Here is a 20,499-nt window from a genome sequence, read left to right as displayed (position 1 = left end):
GAAAAAGGCATCCTTGTCTTGGGCTGAGATTGTGCTCAGGCTGCCATTGTTTGTGTGCTACAGATAGCTGTGTCACCATCGGGACGAAAAAAAACAAACACATTTGCAAAAAGTTCATGTAAGCCTTGTACATAGTGCCAAGGCAATGCAATTGTGTTCTGGCGAAGTTGACTCGTGTCAGCAAGATCGGTGTTTCCTGGAAATTAAGCCAAATCGTCACAAATGCAAATGAGTGTCAAAAGTCTATCTGACAAGTGAAGGCAAGGGTAGGGGCGCCCCTTGTTCATGTAAAATGCCAATGTTTCTTTCTAGGCCTAACTCAGACACATGAAACTATATTGGGGAGGTAGGCAAGAGTTCAAGGGTGCATGTCGGGCTGGTCAGAGCAAGGCACCCGTCCAACCGGACATGCACTCTTCACCTCAAGGTGGCTCTGCAGCTGTCAATCATCAAGCAGCAGCAATGGGGCCCACTGTTCCGGGGTAACAAAACAAACATGGAGGTGAGGCCCCACACCCCATTGAAGAAAGCACCACTGTTAGCAAGTCAAAAGCCAGCTCACAACCCGCTTCCGATTGTGCCCATGTGAGGGTTGCCGCCAAGGAATAAGCTGTTCTTAGAATAACCTGATGGAACCACACTTGTGATGCCTTTTCACAACCTCACTTGCTCCTGACTTTCAAAACTAATTTAACAGAAGGTACACAGCCCATGTGACCTAGAACCTGGCTTCTCTGGTTTAGCAAGCACACTTCAGGTGGAGCAGGACACCGCCTCTCCTCAAGGTGCTTACATCTTTTTCCCAAACTGGATGCAATTTTTTTTGTGTTCAGTTTTTAAGAACGGGTGAGCATGGGCTTTGAAAACAATAAATGACTTTAAAATAAATTCTGGTATGTTGTTAACTGCACCATTTTACTGTGTTCACCAATAACATCCATGTTACAAAATAGAAACGAGCATTGGCAAACCAAATATGCCTTGTAACATAACATCCATCATGCATCAATAAATCAGCAAAACATTGAAGTCAATTTTATTTTCAATAACCTATTTAAATCTACACCTACTATACACCCACGCTACTGTTAAAGCAAGGACGAGACTTATTGGCATTGCCAATGTTTGTTTGTCAAGTGCCCTTGCTAGGTCAATGCCACTTCAAGTAATGGAGCTAATACCACAGGCAATTATATATACAAAGAATTGATAAAGCCAAGAGGTCTGGCTGTTCAAAAAAAATGATTTTCCATTTTGTTTATGTGGATGGCTGAATGAGTGATGGAATGAATGCATGGATAAGCGAGTGCATGAATGGATGGGTGGGCCAGTGGCCAATGCATGAATCCGTGAGTGAGTATCTGGAAGGACTGATGAATGGGTGAGCGCATAGCGTGTGCAAACCACAGAGAGCAAGCATCAAATAGGTATTAGAAGTGCAAGCTTCCCTCACCAATCAGTGGTAGGTGCTTTACCAAACCTCCTACATCAACAATGAACAACCGTCAAGACCAGAGGAAGAAGCGGTCACATCAAGGAAATCAACGACAACCATCTACTCACATCTGTTGCAAACTGGCATCCCAGTGCAGAGACAGACAACCACATGCATCAGTAAGAAGCAACAACCACCCAGAGCAGTGTCACGACCAGCTGCTGCCCTAGAAGTTTAAAACTAAATAAAGAAGCAAAGGAGTAGAGAAGCGTGAGAGTCTTGCGTTATGAAACTAGTCACTTAGCGCTAGTGAGATCTGTGTGTAAGCTGTTTGCTACAGGCTTTAATAGCCATAATGCAGCTTAATGGGTCAATATTCCTACTGCAGAGTGCTGGTCTACTTGAAAGTCACAGGTTTGAATCCCAGTAAGATAACTCGGTGTATTGACACGTGAGTCACTGAAATGCGTTTGTACTCTGAAACTAAAAAGACCCAGTCATGGTAAAACAGCTCATTAGGCTGTGCACCTGCTGCAAAGATTTTTTTTCAGCATTGAGCTGTGGGTGATGGTAAACTGTCCACCCAATGAAGAAGATACTGAAAGGACATGAACTCGGTGGTGGGTAATGGGGGATAGAGTTGGAAACCCAGCGGCCAAAATATGCACTGTGAAGATGGCTGGAGGAAGACCGTGAGAGGTTAGGGTCAGACTGGCCTATAGGGCAATCAGACAGCATCCAGTGGGCTGGGCTGATAGGTCGGTGTGCGGGCTGTTTCTTTGGCTATTTGTGGGCCTATTTTAGGGTCCGATGGGCTGGTGTTTTCTGTTGATTTCCCTGATATTAAAACAAACATTACCTGCAGCAAACTCTCAACCATGCAGCCTTCCCTACCTTGCAAGACACTTATACAACACGTTTAAAACTGTCCCAATTTGCAAACATGGGCCATTTTTTCAGATTTATAATTCACTAATGGGGCAACAAATATGTTGGTGCCCAGGTCGATTTTTGGTCCCAGCCTGACCCTGCAACAGGTCATCCCTTCCAAAGTCCCATGGGCCAGGTGTGCAGTGTGTCGGCATGGGGAATGCACAAAGAAAGAGGCTGGCATGTAAAGAAGGCTACAACATTCTGTTGCATGGTGGGGGGAGACTGTCACTGCTGGAATCCTTCTGTTTTCTGTGTTTAAAAACGACATGGTATCATCTCATGTTTCCTTTATCAGCACCTGTTACTGAGCCCTCACTGCATTTCGTCCTCTCTTTATCTTGTACTGAGCTCTTTCGTCCTATTGCTGCTGGCCTCACTGCCATGCGGTCCCCCTCCCAGGCCAATTTTGGCCCAGTGGACACCATCCCCCATGGCCCGGCCTGTAGTGTGAGTGCCCTAGACCCAACCTAGGGCACCCACTGCCAATGTTGGGGACCGCAGGGGAGCCTGAAGGCCCGCACGGTCCCTGCCGGCTGCCCGTCTCCTGCAGGAGCCGGCATTGCTTTAAGACCAGGGAGCTGCTGAACATGCAGCTCCCTGGATCCAAAAGCAATATCTGTTTCTCAGCCTGCTTCACAGCAGGCAGGGAAACAGACAAATGCTCAGTATTCAGCAAGCGAGAGCATTTGTGAGCTCTAGCTTGCCTAAAGCAGAGCCGAGTTTGCTATGGCTTGACAGGAGCGGTGTTCCCACCAAACCATAACAAACTATAATGTCGCAGGGGTGGGCACCCCTGAACATTGCTGGAGCCGACCGTGGGGGGTGGTGGACCCCAGGGCCAACCAGAGCTCCTGGAGGGGGGCAGTGTAGCCCCCTCTTTTGTTAGGTAAGCCCCGGGGAGGTGGTGGTCACCAAGTCTGGTGGTCTGCAGCAGACCCCCTTTATTTTTGTTTTTGTGCCTCGAGGAGGTGACGGTGCTCGGGCAGTGGAGGAGGCCGTAGGGCCTCCCTCGCATTTCTTTAAAAAAAAAATCACAGTGTGCCCAGGGGTGGTGATGGTCGCCAGGGCTGCGGGGGGCCACGCAGACCCCCTGGCCCATTCAAACATTAGCCCCGGAGAGGTGGTGGCCCCCAGGACACTCGTGTTGCTGCGAGGGCAACCCCGCATAGATATAGAAAGATGCTATGGGGAGGTGGTGATCTCTGGAACTTTAAGCATTCTAGGAGGGGGGCCCCATGTGCCCCCTTCTACTTATTTACACATGCCCCGGGACCTGGCCCACCCGGGGGCCTATAATAAACAAAGCGTGGTAGTTGGTGCTTTTTTTATTTCAGCAGGATTCGTGGATCCAACGTGACTCCCTCCTAAACATTTTGAAAAAAATGCTTTTTTGGCACTGGGAGGTCCCCATGGGAGCCCCCCCCCATGAGGTCTAGGGGTCTAGGTGTTTCTTCCTTGCCCTCTTTTCTTTTTTCTTTAGGTCTTGTGACTCGGAGCAGTAGATTTTAGAAACTTAGAGATGTATATGCAGTTCAGCATCCGTATTCAGGCCCCAGGGGATCTCAGTTCCTATGATAGTATCCATTGGGATATATATACAGTCTGCTGTTGTGAAAATACGAAATAAAAAAATCTATATGCAATTTATTTATGAGATACAGTATTAAATATATCATGATTTAGTTTATGATTGAAATGTAAAATAGTCCCTTATGCATTAACTGCAACGCAGGTACTCCACGGGAAGAAGAATGATCCACAAACAAGCAAATGCAGTGAGATGTGAGAGAAACACTCCCCTGGGTACAGCCACAGCCCATTGTAAAATAAATGAGAACTATTGGTCAAACTAGATCTAAAAATGAGGCTGGCCAACTAAGCATTGTGCCACCTTTTTGCTTCAATGAAGTGTCACACAAAGTGTTATTCTTGAGGCATGTAAACCTCACCTAGAGCAAACAGCTAACATAATTTTTCCCCCCAGAAATGCATATTAAAAACTTGCCAGCTACCGAAAAGCTCAGACATTCTCTGCAGAAACACAACAAACACACACACAGCCAGAAGGATTGGCATCAGGAGGAACAATTCAGTCATCTCTCATACACACAAAGTGGGTTCATCACCCAAAAGCGAGTTCAGCTGTTTTCCACACACACACAGAGTAAGACCTGCATGTGCCCCTCTACACAGGCCAAAAGCTGCATCGGAGTGGTCGGTACAGCGGACCTCCACTCACACAAAGCAGCATCAAACGTTGTAGGACATAATTGTGTGACAGTCTATCCCTGTGCCCTGCTCATCCATAGGCCAGAGATGACACTAGATGCTAGCCACCACTAAATGTTTTTAATATCCAACTTCCTCCTTGCTTTGGACTGCAACATTCCCAGACTCCTGTGGGTAAAAGACATCCTGTCCCCATTAGCCCCTCCACTTCATATGCCCAGTAGCCAGAACTTTGCACATATACTGTGATATGCCTCACTATACCAGCTTCCCCAAAGGATCATACACGCTCATCTTACCCCATTTTCACGAGGTGCCGACTTTCTTACAAAAATGGCCTCATTGGTCTGTAGCGTCATAGGACCAAACTTCTTCCTGCCCATAGAAAGCTAGCATTGACCTCTAACAGAGTGGAACAAAGCCAACTTTCCCATATGTTTGCGATGCTGAAATTCCCAATGACATGAGACTCTGAACTTCACTTCATAAGACTTGGAGACCAACTCCCCCTTCCCCCTACCCGTCATCATGGTGAACTCATAAATAGTTCAAAAATGCTGATCTCAATTCATAGTCCCAGTAAAATCGCCCCATTGGTGCTGCAGACCCAAGATTCTAAACTCCTCCCCTTAGTCTAAGATATCATTTGCACACATAAGCTGTCCAACTCATACAAGATGTCCATCTCTACTCATAGGCTTGAGACACTCAACTCTCAGAGACAGCTCCTTCTTCATATGCTGGGACTTCCATAATGCCCTTCCCAGACCCAAGACCCCTCAATGCCATCACAGATGAGCAATGACCTGCATTGTTCTATCCATTCTCACCCAAAAATCCTGATGAAGGTGGGTTCCGTTGGATAGGCTCAGCCGCATTCTCCTGGATGATATCCCACAGCCGCCATTGGACCTGGGGGTGTAGGATGTAAAATGGTTGGTTCGGATGCTTCTGTCTGTATTCCTTGTATCGCGTGAAGATTGGGTAATCTGGCTTCTTAAACCACTGATGGTCAAAAAGGACAAGAAAGTGTCAAAAGCATATTATCACCCACCTCACCCTCAACAGTTGGCAGCAAATAGTGCTATATTGTATCTGGTGGCTACAAGTGCATCTCTTTTGCCTGCGATACCCATAATCACTCAACGTTCCATTCAGGATCTATAGCTCATTGCTGAATTGCAAATATTTCACAGCGGAGCAAACATGACACACTTTCGACACCAGTGTTTGCCCCTCAGTAACTGTCGTTTTGTCTTTTTTTTTAAGGGGGTGCCCCCTCCGTGCCCCTGATCCCCTCCCCATCCTGATCACGGGCATTTCCCCACCTCTAGCTGTAGACTTCTTAATTAGGTGATGCAGTGTAGGCGGCAAAAATGCCTGCATACCACACTGACTACTGTTGCAGTGCTGGGATACCAGCCACTCCCGTTCTGATATCCCTGCATATCTCTACCAATGCACATGAGGCCTGCGAGTTAATGCTTTTTCCTATTGCAGTAACACCACTTGACAAAGCAGCGACTGAGATTAATTCAGGCACTTTCATTCATCTCTTTCTGTTATTTTCAGTGAGTACTCTAAGTTCATTTGGTATGCCCAGACGTGGGCCCCATAGTTTACTTTGCCATAGGACTCAAACTGCTATTTGCTGCTAACAAGACTGAAGCTTGTCTGGAGTTGCTTGCATTTCTGTTCAGATGGGCCACGGCCTAGCAGGTCAAGCACTACTTCCATTTTGGGGTAGAGCCAAGACTGTTTTGCATATGGCAGTCCTTGTCTGTTTTGGCACAAGTGAACAACACAATGGTCTAGAAGGCGGCCCAGAGTAATTACAAGTGGCTGAGAATATTTGAAGCATTTTATCCAACTTCTTTTGTTTTGCCCAATCCTGTTATTCCAGCTACCTACAAGAAAATAAGAGTAAAGCCTGGACCACAGCATTTGTATCCTAGACTGGTTTCAAGCAGAAGGTAAGCGAAGGCCACTCACCTCATTGAGGTTTGCAGAGTACGGTGCAGGATCCCAAGCCACCAGAATCCCATCGGTATATAGAGGATTGTCCAGGAACCTGTGGCTCTCAGTGGCCATCACCTGCCAATTAATTACACAGCACATCAGGGTCTATATTTACGGGACTTGAAATGTGATCAACTATAGAGCGCAGCTACTGATGTTCATGGGACAGTAGTGTGGATCAACTACAGCGCATTATTCGTGAACAAATGTCTAAATCTGTGCAGTGCAAACATGGATCTGTCTCTGTGTCTGCATGCATGCATATCTGTATCAAGGTTCTTGTGTGTGAAAACACACTTTTGAGTGTAGGTAGAAAAACCCAGTAGTCTGACACAGACAACACAAGATGCATAAGCTCCTTACCCCAGTATTGGAACTTTCATAGATTCCTATGCTTTGTATCATTCCCCGTCGTCGGAATGGGAGTCTCGGTAACAAAAATACCATAGTTGTAGGTACAAAAGACCAAGGGAAAAGGCCTAGGCCTCATTCTCTTTTGTAGCATATCACCCTCTTTGTGTAAAAGAGACCAAACTTAGGCCTCAGCCAATCAGAAGTGCCTCACCCCTTAGAACCTTCCTGAAGGAACCTCAGTGCCTCAGATTTTCTACCGCACGTTGTGCTTAGGGAGTCTCCTTAGAGCTCTGCTCAACTTCTACTCTTCAAAGGATTTACTTCAGGATTTTTTCTTCAGAATCTTTCAGATTCACTTCAGGATTGTTGGCTGCTTTCCAAGATGTCAGAAATGGAGAAGAAAAAAGCCCCTTTCAAACCTTGTTCCACCTGTGGCAAGAAAAGGCTTTTTGTGGAGGATAAGCACAAAGACTGCATCTATTGTCTCTATCCTGACCACCAGGCTGCGGACTGTAAGATCTGTCGCACCTTTTCGACCAAGAACCTCCGGGACCGTGAGGGTAGACTCTTGACATGGCTCCAGAAGCTGAAATCCAGGAAGGAGACTGTCTCTAGTGACAGTGAGGATGCAGCGTCGATGTCTTCTTTAAGAAGGTCAGTGAAGAGGGGTAGGGGTTCCTCTTCTCCTTCTATGGAAAGATCTTCCAAGGCCTCAAAAAAGACCCCCAGTGAGTCTGAGAGCCCAAGTCCCAGCAAATCTCCTCACCGAGGTGTAAAGGAGAGGGTAGGACCTTCAACGCCTTCTAAAGGTGAGAAGACTGTCACAGCCTTCAAAAAGCCTTCATCCCAGTCTTCTGAGAGGAGTTCCAAGTCCTCGACGACGAAGACGTCGACGGCGGAAGTTCCGACAACGAAAAAAATCAAAAACGGGATTGATGTCGTCGACGAGCCCGTCGACCGGGGTTTCGTCAACGAAGGTACCGTCGACGGCGGTTTCTTCACCGTCGACGGAGAATTTGCAGTCGACGAAGACGTCGATGATGAAGACGCCGACGACGGAGGTGCCGTCGACGAAGACGTCGACGACAAAGGTGCCGACGACGAAGGTGCCGACGACGAAGGTACCGACGACAAAGGTGCCGACAACGACGGTGCCGACGACAACAGTTATACTCTTGCCGCCGACGACGTCGGCGACGACGGTCTCGTCGACGAGGGCGTCGAGGATGACGACTTTGACAGTGACGACGGCTGGCATGACGACGGTTTCATCGTCGACGACTTCATCGACCCCGATCTCGTCGACGCGTATCCAACCGCCGACGCCAGAACCGTCGACGATACTGTCCTCTGAAAAAAGGATTACCATTTCAGTGACACGAATCACACCAGAGATGACTTCTCCGAGGAGTGTGTCTCCCCTACTACCAACCATGCTTTTTCAAGAAGGGGAGTCAGAGGAGGATGACCAGGACTCGTACAGCTATGCCAATAGTTCCTCCCAACTTCTAGTCAAATGCCAAGACACTGACTCTGAGGGCGAATACGGCCACGAGGAAGTTGATCATCATCAGTCGGCCCAGTCGCTAAACACCATTCTGAGCAAGAAATGGTTTCAGTGTCATCTTCTTTTCTCCAAGATCTGCATAAGATACTGCAGGACTATAAATCTAAGGCGAGTAGGCCTATTCCGGTTCCGTCAATGCCTGCTACACCTGCAGGGCTTTCAGCCTCAATAGTGACGCCTACTTTTCCGACTCCAGTTTTCGCTCGGCCTCAAATGTCCTTCCATCAGGATTCCTCCAGGTTACAGCAGGCCCATGATGATTCCTTGGATGAGGATCAGCAGTCGGATCATGGCTCTATTCCGAATACTGAATATCATGAATATATTATCCGGCGGATTCCCCGCCAACGGACATTGGGGGCTTCCATCAGCTGATGGAAAGAGCTGCTGCAAGATTCAAATTAGCCATGCCTAAGGTTACTACATATTGTTTCTTGTATGATTTCAAGGAACCTTTTAGGAAATCAACGAGGTCCATTCCTATTGTAGATCATTTGTGGAAGGAGGGCCTAAAAGCCATGAAGAACCCGGCGACGGTTGTCCCTGTGCTACCGCGTCTGGATAAAAAATACAAGGCACCCGATGATGGACCGGCAGCCTTAACGGGTCATCCAAGACCAGACTCTGTGATCTCGCAGGCAGCGCAGAGAAAATCCCGTAACCCCTCTGCTCCCTTAACAACTCCTCCGGACAAGGAAGGGCGGAGGTTGGATAATGTGGGGAAGAGATTCTCGTCGATGGCAAGTTTGCTGGTGCGAGCGGCTAATGCCCTAGCGTTCTTGGGCAGGTACGACCGCCAGCTTTGGTGTGATGACGCCCCCTACCTTGACCAGCTGCCTCCGGAGTCTACGGCTGAGGCAAAGAAGATCTTGCAGGAGGGAGAAGCAACGTCGATGGAAATCATTGACTGTGCAATGGATATTGCAACGACGGCGTTCCGTTCATTGGCTGGGGCGGCAGTCCTCCGTCGCCAAGGATGGCTCAAAGCTACTTGGTTTGGGCCTGAGATCCAAAACAAGGTCCTGGATCTTCCCTTTGATGGTGAGGCATTATTCGGCAAACTCATTGACGACACTCTGCAAGAAATAAAAAAGGACACGGAGACTGCCAGGTCCTTGGGGACCCTTCAATAGCGAAAGTCTCCTTTTAAGGGATCCAGAGGTAGAGGTGGTAACTACAGAGGTTCCTTTCAACAACAATGCTATTCCACCACGGGCTCAGGTTCCCAGCAATACCGTCAGCCTTATCAGCAGCGGCAAGGCCAGTCTACCAACTACTCCAGGCCTTACAATAAGGGAAAACAGGCTGGATGAGACGAGATTCGTCCAAGCTCCAATAGCGGCCTTCTGGCTCTTCCTACTGGACCCTCCTTCAAGAGATCATCAGTTGGAGGCAGGGTCACCAAATACCTTCACAACTGGTCCAGGATAACATCGGACCGTTGGGTGCTCAACATCATTCGGAAAGGGCATACCTTGGAATTCACGCAAATCCCTCCACCCAAGCCCCCGGCAGCCATTCCATCAAAACACCAGTGTCTCCTGCGGCTCGAGGTCCAACAAATGCTCCGGAAGGGAGCGATAGAGCCGGTCCCCTCAAATCAAAGGGGGCAAGGATTTTATTCCAGGTTCTTCCTGGTGAGGAAGACGCTAGAGAAGTGGCGCCCCATTATAGACCTCAGGGAGCTAAACACCTATCTCATCACCCTGTCCTTCCGGATGGTCTCCCTCCAGGACATCTTGAAGCTTGTCAGCCCGGGGGATTTCATGGCCACGCTTTATCTCGAGGATGCGTATTTCCACGTTCCGATTCACCCAGCACACAGAAGGTTTCTGCGATTCACAGTAGCCACGAGCCATTTTCAGTTCAGGGTTTTACCCTTTGGACTCCGCTCAGCCCCAAGAATTTTCACAAAGGTGCTGGCGCCAGTAGCAGCTTTCCTGTGAAGGAACCATTTTCAGGTCTTCCCCTCCCTGGACGACTGGTTACTGAAAGCTCCGTCCAGGGAGGCAGCACTGGAGGCTGTTCAAGCTTGTACCAATTTGTTTCAGAATCTGGGGCTCACTCTGAACAACGAGAAGTCTTCCCTGGTCCCGTCCAGAAAGGCTCGCTTCCTGGGAGCCATCTTGGATTCAAAGCTCTCAAGAGCCTTCCCTACTCCAGACAGGAGAATGAAATTACAGGCGTTGGCCTAAGACTTACAAATAAAAAAGTGTCTTTCAGTACGCCACTACAAGTCTCTTCTGGGAGTAATTTCATTGTGTATTCCACTAATTCCCCATTGCAGACTAAGGATGCGTCCTCTGCAGGAGCAACTAGACAACCAGTGGAAGCAGGTCCACGGTTCATTCGAGGACAGAGTGACGGTCATTCCAAGGATGAAAGAAGCGGCCTTGTGGTGGACAGATCAAGACAACTTGTCCCAAGGTCTATCCTTCGTAAGCGACCAGTCCCCACAAGTGGTAACAATGGACGAGTCATTGGAGGGTTGGGGGGCAGTGGTGCAAGACCTGCATGTCAGCGGTCATTGGTCGCCCCAGGAGAAACGCCTCCACATCAACCTGTTAGAACTCAGGGCGATACGACTGGCTCCGCAAGCTTTTCTTCCTCGCCTGGAAGGTTCACAAGTGCTTATCAGGATGGACAACACCACGGCCATGCACTATTTGAACAAGGAAGGAGGAACCAGATCTCGTCCATTGTCACGAGAAGCTCAGCGGATCTGGGAATGGGCAATCATTCAGAGGATTTCGCTGAAGGCAGAACACTTGCCAGGCGTCCTAAACGAAAACGCCGACAGACTGAGCAGGTCATCCTCAGTCAGCCACGAATGGGAATTGAATCAGAGAGTTTTGGAGGAGATCTTCAGCCAGTGGGGCAGACCAGAGATCGATCTTTTTGCCACTCCGATCAACAAGAAATGCCGGTCTTATGCAAGCAGGCTTCCCCATCGAGGTTCTCTGGGGAGTGCACTTTCGATAGCATGGTTGAGGACATTTGCTTTTCCTCCCATACCTCTGATCCCACGGCTCCTCAGGAAGATCAAGGTGGAGCCGTGCAAGATGATCCTGATAGCCCCGGCTTGGCCGAGGCAGTTCTGGTTCACGGAACTCCATCTGCTGTCGATAGCTCCTCCTCTTCCTTTAGAGGTTCTACTAGATCTCCTCACGATGTCTGAAGGACAAGTTTGCCACCCAGATCCGCAGTCATTACACCTGACTGCATGGCTCCTGAGCAGCGAGAGTTTATGAACCTACCCATATCAAGTGAGATTAAGGAGGTCCTTTCTCAGGCAAGAGCTCCTTCTACAAACAGGACTTACCGTCTTAAGTGGAAGAGATTTTGTTGCTGGTGCAAGAAAGAACGCATTGATCCTTTCGCTTCAAAGCCTCATCAGATCCTTCCTTATCTGCTGTCCCTGGCTAAGTCCGGACTAGCCCATTCATCGATTAAGGTCCATTTGGCGGCAATATCAAGGTTCAGGAGGACTGGGTCTGGGCCCTCCTTGTGGTCTTCCAGAATTGTCAAGCAATTTCTAAAGTGCTTGTTCAGAGTCTATCCACCAGTGAGACCGCCTCCTCCGACATGGCATCTGAATCTAGTCCTTTCTCAACTCATGAAGGGCCCGTTCGAACCAATCCATCGTTCTGATATGAAATACCTTTCATGGAAATTGGCTCTCCTCCTCACTCTCACGTCGGCTAGACGTTTTGGAGAATTGCAGGCCTTGACTATCCAAGAACCTTTCCTTCAATTCAAGAGAAACACTGTCATCATGAGAACTAATCCGAGGTTTATGCCTAAAGTTCCCTCAGACTTCCACTTGAATGAGCCGGTCATTCTGAAAGCGTTCTTCCCTCAACCGGCAGAGAGAGCATTGCATTCGCTGGATGTGCAACGGTGCTTGAAATTCTACTTGGAGCGCACTAAGGGTTTTCGGAAAATCTCACAGTTGTTTGTTGCCTTTGGGGGTCCAAGCAAGGGCCTTCCATTATCTAAACAAGGTGTTTCAAGATGGATCACGAGTGCCATTCTGCATTGTCACACTGCTGCAGGGAAACCTCTGACTGGAAAGATTCGAGCACATTCCACGAGATCTGTGGCTTCTTCAACAGCCCTCTTCGCGGGGGTGCAGATCAAGGACATTTGCAGAGCTGCTACCTGGAGCAGCGTTCACACCTTTACCAGGCATTACTGCTTGGAGTCCTTACAACAAGATGATGCGGCAGTAGGACAGGCTCTCCTGAGGAACATCTTCCAGTGATTGGTGAGCTTCCCTTTCTTTCCCACCTTCCTTCTTTCACATTTTGTATCTTTATGTCATGTTGTCTATTGCTATACTGTGATGATGCAAAATGTGGTTTTATTGCTAACTGCTTGCTACTCTGATACAAAGCATGGAAATCTATGAAAGTTCCAATACTGGGGTAAGAAAACAAGTTACTTACCTGTAACTTTGGTTCCCCAGTATTGGTAACTTTCATAGATTCCCATGCGCCCACCCACCTCCCCGAGGAAAGCTCAGCCTAAAACAGATATGGTGTCTCAGTACACAACGGCTACGAAAATTTGAGGCACTGAGGTTCCTTCAGGAAGTTTCTAAGGGGTGAGGCACTTCTGATTGGCTGAGGCCTAAGTTTGGTCTCTTTTACACAAAGAGGGTCAATCAATCAATCAATCAAGGGCATTTGTAGAGCGCACTACTCACCCGGAGGGTCTCAAGGCGCTTGGGAGGGGGGGGGGGTGCTGCTACTGCTCGAACAGCCAGGTCTTGAGCTTCTTCCTGAAGGAGAGGTGGTCTTGGGTCAGGCGCAGGTCGGTCGGGAGGGAGTTCCAGGTCTTGGCGGCCAGGGTGATATGCTACAAAAGAGAATGAGGCCTAGGCCTTTTTCCTTGGTCTTTTGTACCTACAACTATGGTATTTTTGTTACCGAGACTCCCATTCCGACGACGGAGAATGATACAAAGCATGGGAATCTATGAAAGTTACCAATACTGGGGAACCACAGGTAAGTAACTTGTTTTCTTCTTTCCACTAATTTACAGTAACTTCCCATCCTGGAAAGAATTAGTATTCTACATTTTGTCACCAAGTGGTGCCATTCTGAGCCCCGAAAACTCCTATTATTAAGCAGTCTCACTAGAAAACAGTTTATTTATCAGGCTCTTGCCTTTGCAGAGACCAACAAAATACTGACATGGAAATCAAGTGCAGGTGAAGTGGAACAGAACTTTACTGTGTATGTTTAAAGACACTAGGTACAGTATTTTTAGATTAAATTAGCAGGATTTTGTAGGAGAAGGCCAGTGTTGCGTTTGCTCCTCTTCATGGCTCTCTCCTCTTTGATCCCATGAAGAATGAGGCCCTGTCTCTCCAGCTGAACTGGTGTCACTGCTGAGCACAGAGTGTTTTGTGATGACTCTACATCCTGCCTTGACTTGAACCATCAGCGTCCCGTCGTTAAAGGCAGCGGGGTCTGCCCCTCCACCTTTTTACACTGCAGGAAGAGTGTCTGTTACGCTGAGCAAAGGTCAGCCTAACAGACACTCTTCGTGTTCGGGTCAGGAAGCTAAGAATTGTACATGCACTAAATGAGAGAGCACCTGGCTGCCAGGCTAAATATTTCACAGCCCGGAGGGCATGACATACTCAGGCCAGCAAAGTTTTCTGTGAGCCTTCCATCATGACGAGGTAGAGCGTCACTGATAGACTCAGACCAGGGAGCTTCAGTATTAAGTCCTGATCCGACTGTCCATCAGTGGTGCTTGACCCAGAATTGAGTGGGGTACCAACTCTCACTGACCCCATCCCATTCGATGAGGAGACAAGGAAGGTGCTCCTCTTGCTGTATTCCCAAGTTAGGCCCATGTAGCGAGGCAGCTTATTCCTTACATTGCTTGGCACCAGCGGAGGACCGGGACAAAACAGGTTTGAGAAGCCGGGCAGGACCTTAAAATAAGACCACCCAAATTAGCCTACCGGTCCTATGCGGACCATATTTCCTCCCCAAAGAGGATGGAGAATCACACATAACGGCTCAAGTTTCTTTTATATACACATGAGGAGCAGCTACTCTGCCCTCGCTTGACTGACAGGATAGGGACTCCCATTCCTGTATCTCCCAGGGGGGGTTAATCTTTGCCCTGAAGAAAGTCCAGGACCTACACGGCCAGCCCAGGACTGAAACATGTTGGCACTAGGGTCATAGGACCATAACACTCCCATTGTCCCGCTTTTTAAGAATTTTTTAACAACCCTTACAGACCCAAGAATAAAGGGAAACCAGGGGCCTGCCTGAGGTTTTTAATCTTTAATCCCCCTGGTCTTCACGTATCACAAGAGCTCCCAACACTGTGGTTGAGCACACCCCATCCTGTAGGTGCCAGGGTGACCCGATAATGAAGCATGACACCACTAGGGTGTGTGAGGGTAATTAAACAAAAAGTGTTTCCTTGCTCCCGTTCAGGTTGAGTTAGGTATATCCTTACACTAGATTTGTTTCCCCATTTTACAGTTAGACATCTGTTCTACTGACCACATGCTGGTCAATTGGAGTATTTTTTGTGGATTAATGTTTTAACATGGGAGATCATACTCCGACATGGTACCCTCTCAACCCTTCAGGTACGGGGAAGTTTCACCACAGCCTTATTGGGTACACATGACCTACTTAGCCCAGCAAAGGTTTCTGTGAGCCTTCCCTCATGACGAGGGAGAGCGTCACTGATAGACTCAGACCAGGGAGCTTCATTATTACTGACTGACTGACTGACTGTCCATCAGTGGTGCTTGACCCAGAATGGAGTGGGGTCAGCAACTCTCACTGACCCCATCCCATTTGATGAGGAGACAAGGAATGTGCTCCTCTTGCTATATTCCCAAGTTAGGCCCATGTAGTGAGGCAGTTTATTCCTTACATTGTCCTAGAAAATATATTTTCAGCAGTGACCTTTTGCACATGTTTTTATGCACAACAATGTTGGATTTTGTTTCTCTGAAACGACTTTGTTTACGCATCGCACAACATTATCACAATGTTTTGAACATCATGTACTAGGCCTCTCTACGCACTAGGTACAAAAGTTGTCCTATCTTCTTTCACGGAGCAACAGCTCTACCAACATATCTATGACATCACTAATCTACCGCGCACATCATGAAGGCTGCTTTTTATTATGAATAATAGGCATCCTGATAGATTGGTAGAGGAGGCACTTGTGCTGACACCGAAGGACCCTACATGCTGAGAAATCATCACGCACCGGTCTGACATTCTGTGAGGGGTGTCCAACTCGAGACCAAGGCGTGGTACTTCACTCTATCCAATTAGGTAATGGGGTTGGATTGTTCCTTGTGGGATTTTTGGCTCTACACACACTTTAGGTACACTTAGAGTAGGGTCAGCATCGTTGCAGTATGTTAGATTACGCATTACATATATGCCTGCATATATTCCTTGCTTTAGCACCATGATAGAAATGTATCTACTGATTACTCTGTTGGTGCTTGTAATCTCGTTTATTTGCTTCTGTCTCCTATTCATTTGCGATTCAGAAAAGGGGGTGGTGATGAACAGAGTGTCTGAATTAAGCAGACCACTCTTACCCAGTCCAAAGATCAGGGCTTGATCCATCACCGTTATTTAGCTCACTGCCCCATCCCAGCTCAGAACCTGGCTATATGCAAATTAGTCTGTCCCTGGCCCAGTGCATCATGGTCAAGTCAAAATATATGTTTATTATGACCTTAGTCTTTAAACAATACAGTGAGTAAAACGCCGCGTGGAGTATGCGTCATAAAATCATACACTTATTATTTTTAAAAACTTGTCCATTAAAATATCATACACACCATTATCAAAAGTACAAAAAATATATGCAAATGTTAAAACCTATACACATTCTTATCATTCCAAGAGTCCCTTCCGCTAGAATCAAAATACAGTAATGCGAGTTATTCTTTGGCCCTCAGCGCACCCAGGGCCTCCTTTAGGAATTTCCCGAGGGCTATCACAGTATCCAAGTAGGGGATTTCAGATAGGAGGCTGGCCGCCTGAAACCTTGTTTTTACCTCATATTTTAAAAATACTGGGCGCAGCCACCTTTTCCTATATTCTAAGAGTACCGCACAGTCTAACAGGAAATGCATCAGATCACCCTTGGTTCCCAAGTTACACCTACAGTGACCTTCCTCATCTAGCATTCTTATATTGAGGTCTCTGTTTGTTACCCATGGGTTGATCCCAATTCGAAGCCTCAGTATCTCTTGCCTGAGGCCCCGATTGGGTAATCTATCGAGGTATGGGAACCAGTTTTCCTGGGGCCACGCATTTATCATATGTGCCACCGATTTTTTCTTAGTTAGGTAACCTATATCAGTTGATTTCGAGACCTCTTTCCCCCTTTGCTTCAGATCGCATTTAGAGATAAGGATTTGATATGAACTCAGATCCAAATCGATCTCAAGTGCGTTGCAGATTCCCTTCAATTTTTCCCTGCTGGACTTTGCCCATTTTAACTCGCTTTTCTGAATTTCTTTGCGACACCAATAAGCTACTTTTGTACTTTCGGGGTCGTCTAATCTCTTCCAGAATCTGATCACAGCCATCTGGGTTAATGTCGCCCAGGACTTTGTACCTAATTCAGTTCTAATGGCTTGTATCATTGCAGATTGAGGAAGGGATAGGAGCCTTTTTATGCAGTTTCCCTCTATCATGTCCCAAGATCCCTTACCGCTCAAATAAAGGATCTCTGCGCCGTATAAAACTTGCGGGGGGATCATTGCGTCAAAGGCTCTAAGTAATGGTCGGTGTGACTTCTCGCCATAGTCCCCATTGAACCTTTTTAGGCCACATATGGAGGAGAGTGCCTTTGCTTTTTGCGTTTCCAGGTGAGTAGACCAGTTTAAAGACCTGTCAAACCAGATACCCAAATATCGGTACTCATCTACTGACTCTAGTTTGAGGTCCCCTATGAACCAACTGAATCTGCTTGGCTTTTTCCCAAAGCATAGGGTTTTAGTTTTGTCCAGATTGATGGTTAAGAATTTGTTGACACAATAGGTATTGAAAGCATTTAGCTTCCTTTGAAGTCCTCTCTCGGTCTGGTCTACTATCACCAGGTCATCTGCGTACAATAGGCAGGGTATCTTGTTTCCGTCCATTTTGGGGCTGGCACTACCCTCCACCTCAAGGTGTGCCGGTAGATCTGACAAAAAAATCGAAAATAGCTGGGGGGCCAGCACGCAGCCCTGTCTTAGCCCGTTGGCGATGGGTATTTTGGGAGTTAGGGAGCCCCCAGTGTCTTTAATTACTTGCCCCCAATTTTCCCTATGGAGTTCTGTTATTATAGTGAGAAGGTCTTTTGGGATATTTAGCCTCTTTAATGTATCCCATAGGCTAACTCGATCCACAGAGTCAAAGGCTGCTTTGAAGTCGACGAAACAACAGCATAGCTTGCCATTTTGTTCCGTCGACTTCCTCGCCATCGCCCATAGGGCAAACCCGTGGTCTATTGTCGAGTGGCCCGGTCTAAAACCGCCCTGTTCTATGGGGATTATTTGGCGCGCCTCAACCCATGTATTCAGTTGTTTTAGGACAATCTTAGCGAATACTTTTTCTCCAATATCTAGGAGATTAATCAGCCGATAATTTTTTGGCGCATCTTTGCTCCCCTTCTTATGGATCGGCCTGATTATGGCCCCCTTCCAGGTTGGGGGTATTACTCCTTCTTTTAGCACTACCTGGAACATCTTTGCGAGGAATCTAGCCCACCATTTGACCTCGGTCTTCAAAATTATAGCAGGTAAGTTGTCTGGGCCTGCTGCTCGGGTTAACTTAAGATCTTTTATTGTGAGCTCGACTTGTTCTTCGTTAAAGTTAACTAGAAGATCTTCTGAGATTCCTTGCCAAGTTTTGGCCACCATCTCCTCTCTAGGCCCCCTCGCCCCGTACAATTCTCTTATATAGGAATCCCATGCTGCCTCACTCACCACACAGCTTAATTCGCCCTCTGATGATCCAGCTGCTGCCTTTACTAGCTGCCAGAATTGCCTTAGATTTTTATTCTCTATGGCATTTAAAGGTTCTAGCCAGCATTTATCTTTGTGTGACCTTTTTGCTACCAGTACCATTTGCTTGAATTCTTTTTTCAGCTTAGTTAGGTAGTCATGTCTCTCTTGTGTAAACTTCTTTTTTTGTTTCCTTTGTTCTGCTCTTATCTCTCTTTTTTTATTTTGGCATGCCACAGAGAACCCTTTACCACGGTTTGATTGTTTTGCCTTTATCGGCTTATCCCCTTTTAATTTTATCTCAAGGCATTGAACTAGTTCTTCTAGTTTTACCATAAACCATTCCAGTTTTTTATTCTCATAGTTTTCGGGGGCCATTTTTATTTGCGTGGCCTTCAGTTTTTCTACAAATTCCTCTGTTAAACGTGTCGTCACTCGTTTAGGATACTCCACCTCCTGGTTAGACACGGTTTCTCGCTGTAGTTTCCTGCCCCCCGCTATTACAATATGTAGGGGTTTGTGGTCGCTCACCTCTTTCTGGTCTACCTTGAAGTGCCTAATCTGGTGGAAGTTCCAGGCCTGTAAAAAAATATAGTCAATTGGGCACTTCTGTTGCCCTGGGATAAATGTTTTTTCCGCCGGTGTATCAGTCTCTGTTCTTCCGTTTACACAATGGAAGCCCCTGCCTCCTAACATATTTATTAAGTCACGGTCTTGTCTCGCTATTTCCCCAGCTGGGAACCTTGCCGGGTTTATACCGTATGCCTCTAACTGTTCCCTGTTCCAAATGTCAGCCTTTTTTGGGTTCAGTTTATGGTTGAAATCTCCCAGGATCATTAATGTGTCTACGGGATAATTTTCTAGAATACAGTCTACATCCTTTTTAGAAAATCTCATTTCTCTTTCATACTCCTCCCCATTTTCCCACTGCATGTATACATTTAATAAAATCAACATTTTATAATTTTGATCCACCGTCAAGAGTTCGATCCTACTTGCTTGGACCCATTTGCATTTTGTCTTCAACAGTTTTATTTCCCTCATTACTTTTGTTGATACCAATGTCAACAGGCCCCCAGACGGCCTCCCGCGATTTTTCTTTATGGCAGGTTGATTAATCTGGGCATACCCGACCAAAGTTGGGGTATCGTCGCATAACCAGGTCTCTTGTAAGCAGGCAATGTCTACCTTAATTATGGTTTCCTTTATATATTCCCATTTTTGTTTATTGCCTAGCCCGTTTACATTCCAAGCTAAGAGACCTAGTTCTTGCGAACCCCCTTCATCCTATTCGACGTCACTCAAACCACCTTCCTCCTCTGTATCCATTGTAATTCTTTCAATGCTTTCCCCCTCAGGGGTGTTATATAACGACCAGTTACCCCATGAAGAGACATTGCCTGAGTTTTCGATTACAATATTCAGCGCACTTCGGTCGCCTTTTGATTCTTTGTAGAGGGTCACTTGTCTCTTCTGGAGCCCCGCATGCTGTTTTAAAAAGTTATTTTCTTTCGCAGTTTTTGTCTCAGACTCGGGGATAATCCTTATTCCCTGTTGCATTATTTCATTTGAGGCTTTCAGGATTGCCCTTTTTACCAGGTCAGAATATAGGGTGATTTTTGTTATTTCCTTCCCCTGCTTGTTTTCTTCGAAACCAACCTGCTGGAGGTCTTTAGTACCAATCCCTCTCAGGCTGCCGCATTTTGCAAATGCGGATAGGATCTGTGCTCTGTTTGGGGGATTTGTGATTCTTGTCAACTTCCTTTTCCTCCCAGCTGTTATCAGGTCCAGGAATAACCATTTATTTTCTACACTCTCACATAGATTCTTATTCATTTCGTTCCCTTGGTTGATGCTTGTTCTTCCTCCTCTCCGACCTTTGCTTCTCCTATTAGGTTCATCATGTATCTGTGGTCTTATCGTCCTTTGATTAGTAGACCGCTCCTCCCTTGG

The 20,499-nt window shown here is 47.0% G+C and overlaps 1 protein-coding gene across 8 annotated transcripts in view; it reads right to left on the bottom strand.

Annotated features, from left to right (window-relative positions):
- Positions 1 to 20,499, bottom strand: part of LOC144799967 (beta-galactoside alpha-2,6-sialyltransferase 1-like) — a 419,348-nt gene that overhangs the window by 97,753 nt on the left and 301,096 nt on the right. For all 8 annotated transcript variants that reach the window (XM_078671614.1, XM_078671617.1, XM_078671619.1 and 5 more), the window contains 2 exons: positions 6,590 to 6,691; positions 5,428 to 5,602 (listed from right to left, as the gene is read on the bottom strand). In XM_078671614.1, the coding sequence (XP_078527740.1) occupies positions 5,428 to 5,602; positions 6,590 to 6,691 (277 nt within the window). The remainder of the gene's footprint in view (positions 1 to 5,427; positions 5,603 to 6,589; positions 6,692 to 20,499) is intronic.

The sequence above is a fragment of the Lissotriton helveticus genome, chromosome 12 (assembly GCF_964261635.1).
Source record: "Lissotriton helveticus chromosome 12, aLisHel1.1, whole genome shotgun sequence".
In the NCBI taxonomy this organism is placed as follows: Eukaryota; Metazoa; Chordata; class Amphibia; order Caudata; family Salamandridae; genus Lissotriton; species Lissotriton helveticus.
This window is presented reverse-complemented; position numbering and strand designations above follow the sequence as displayed.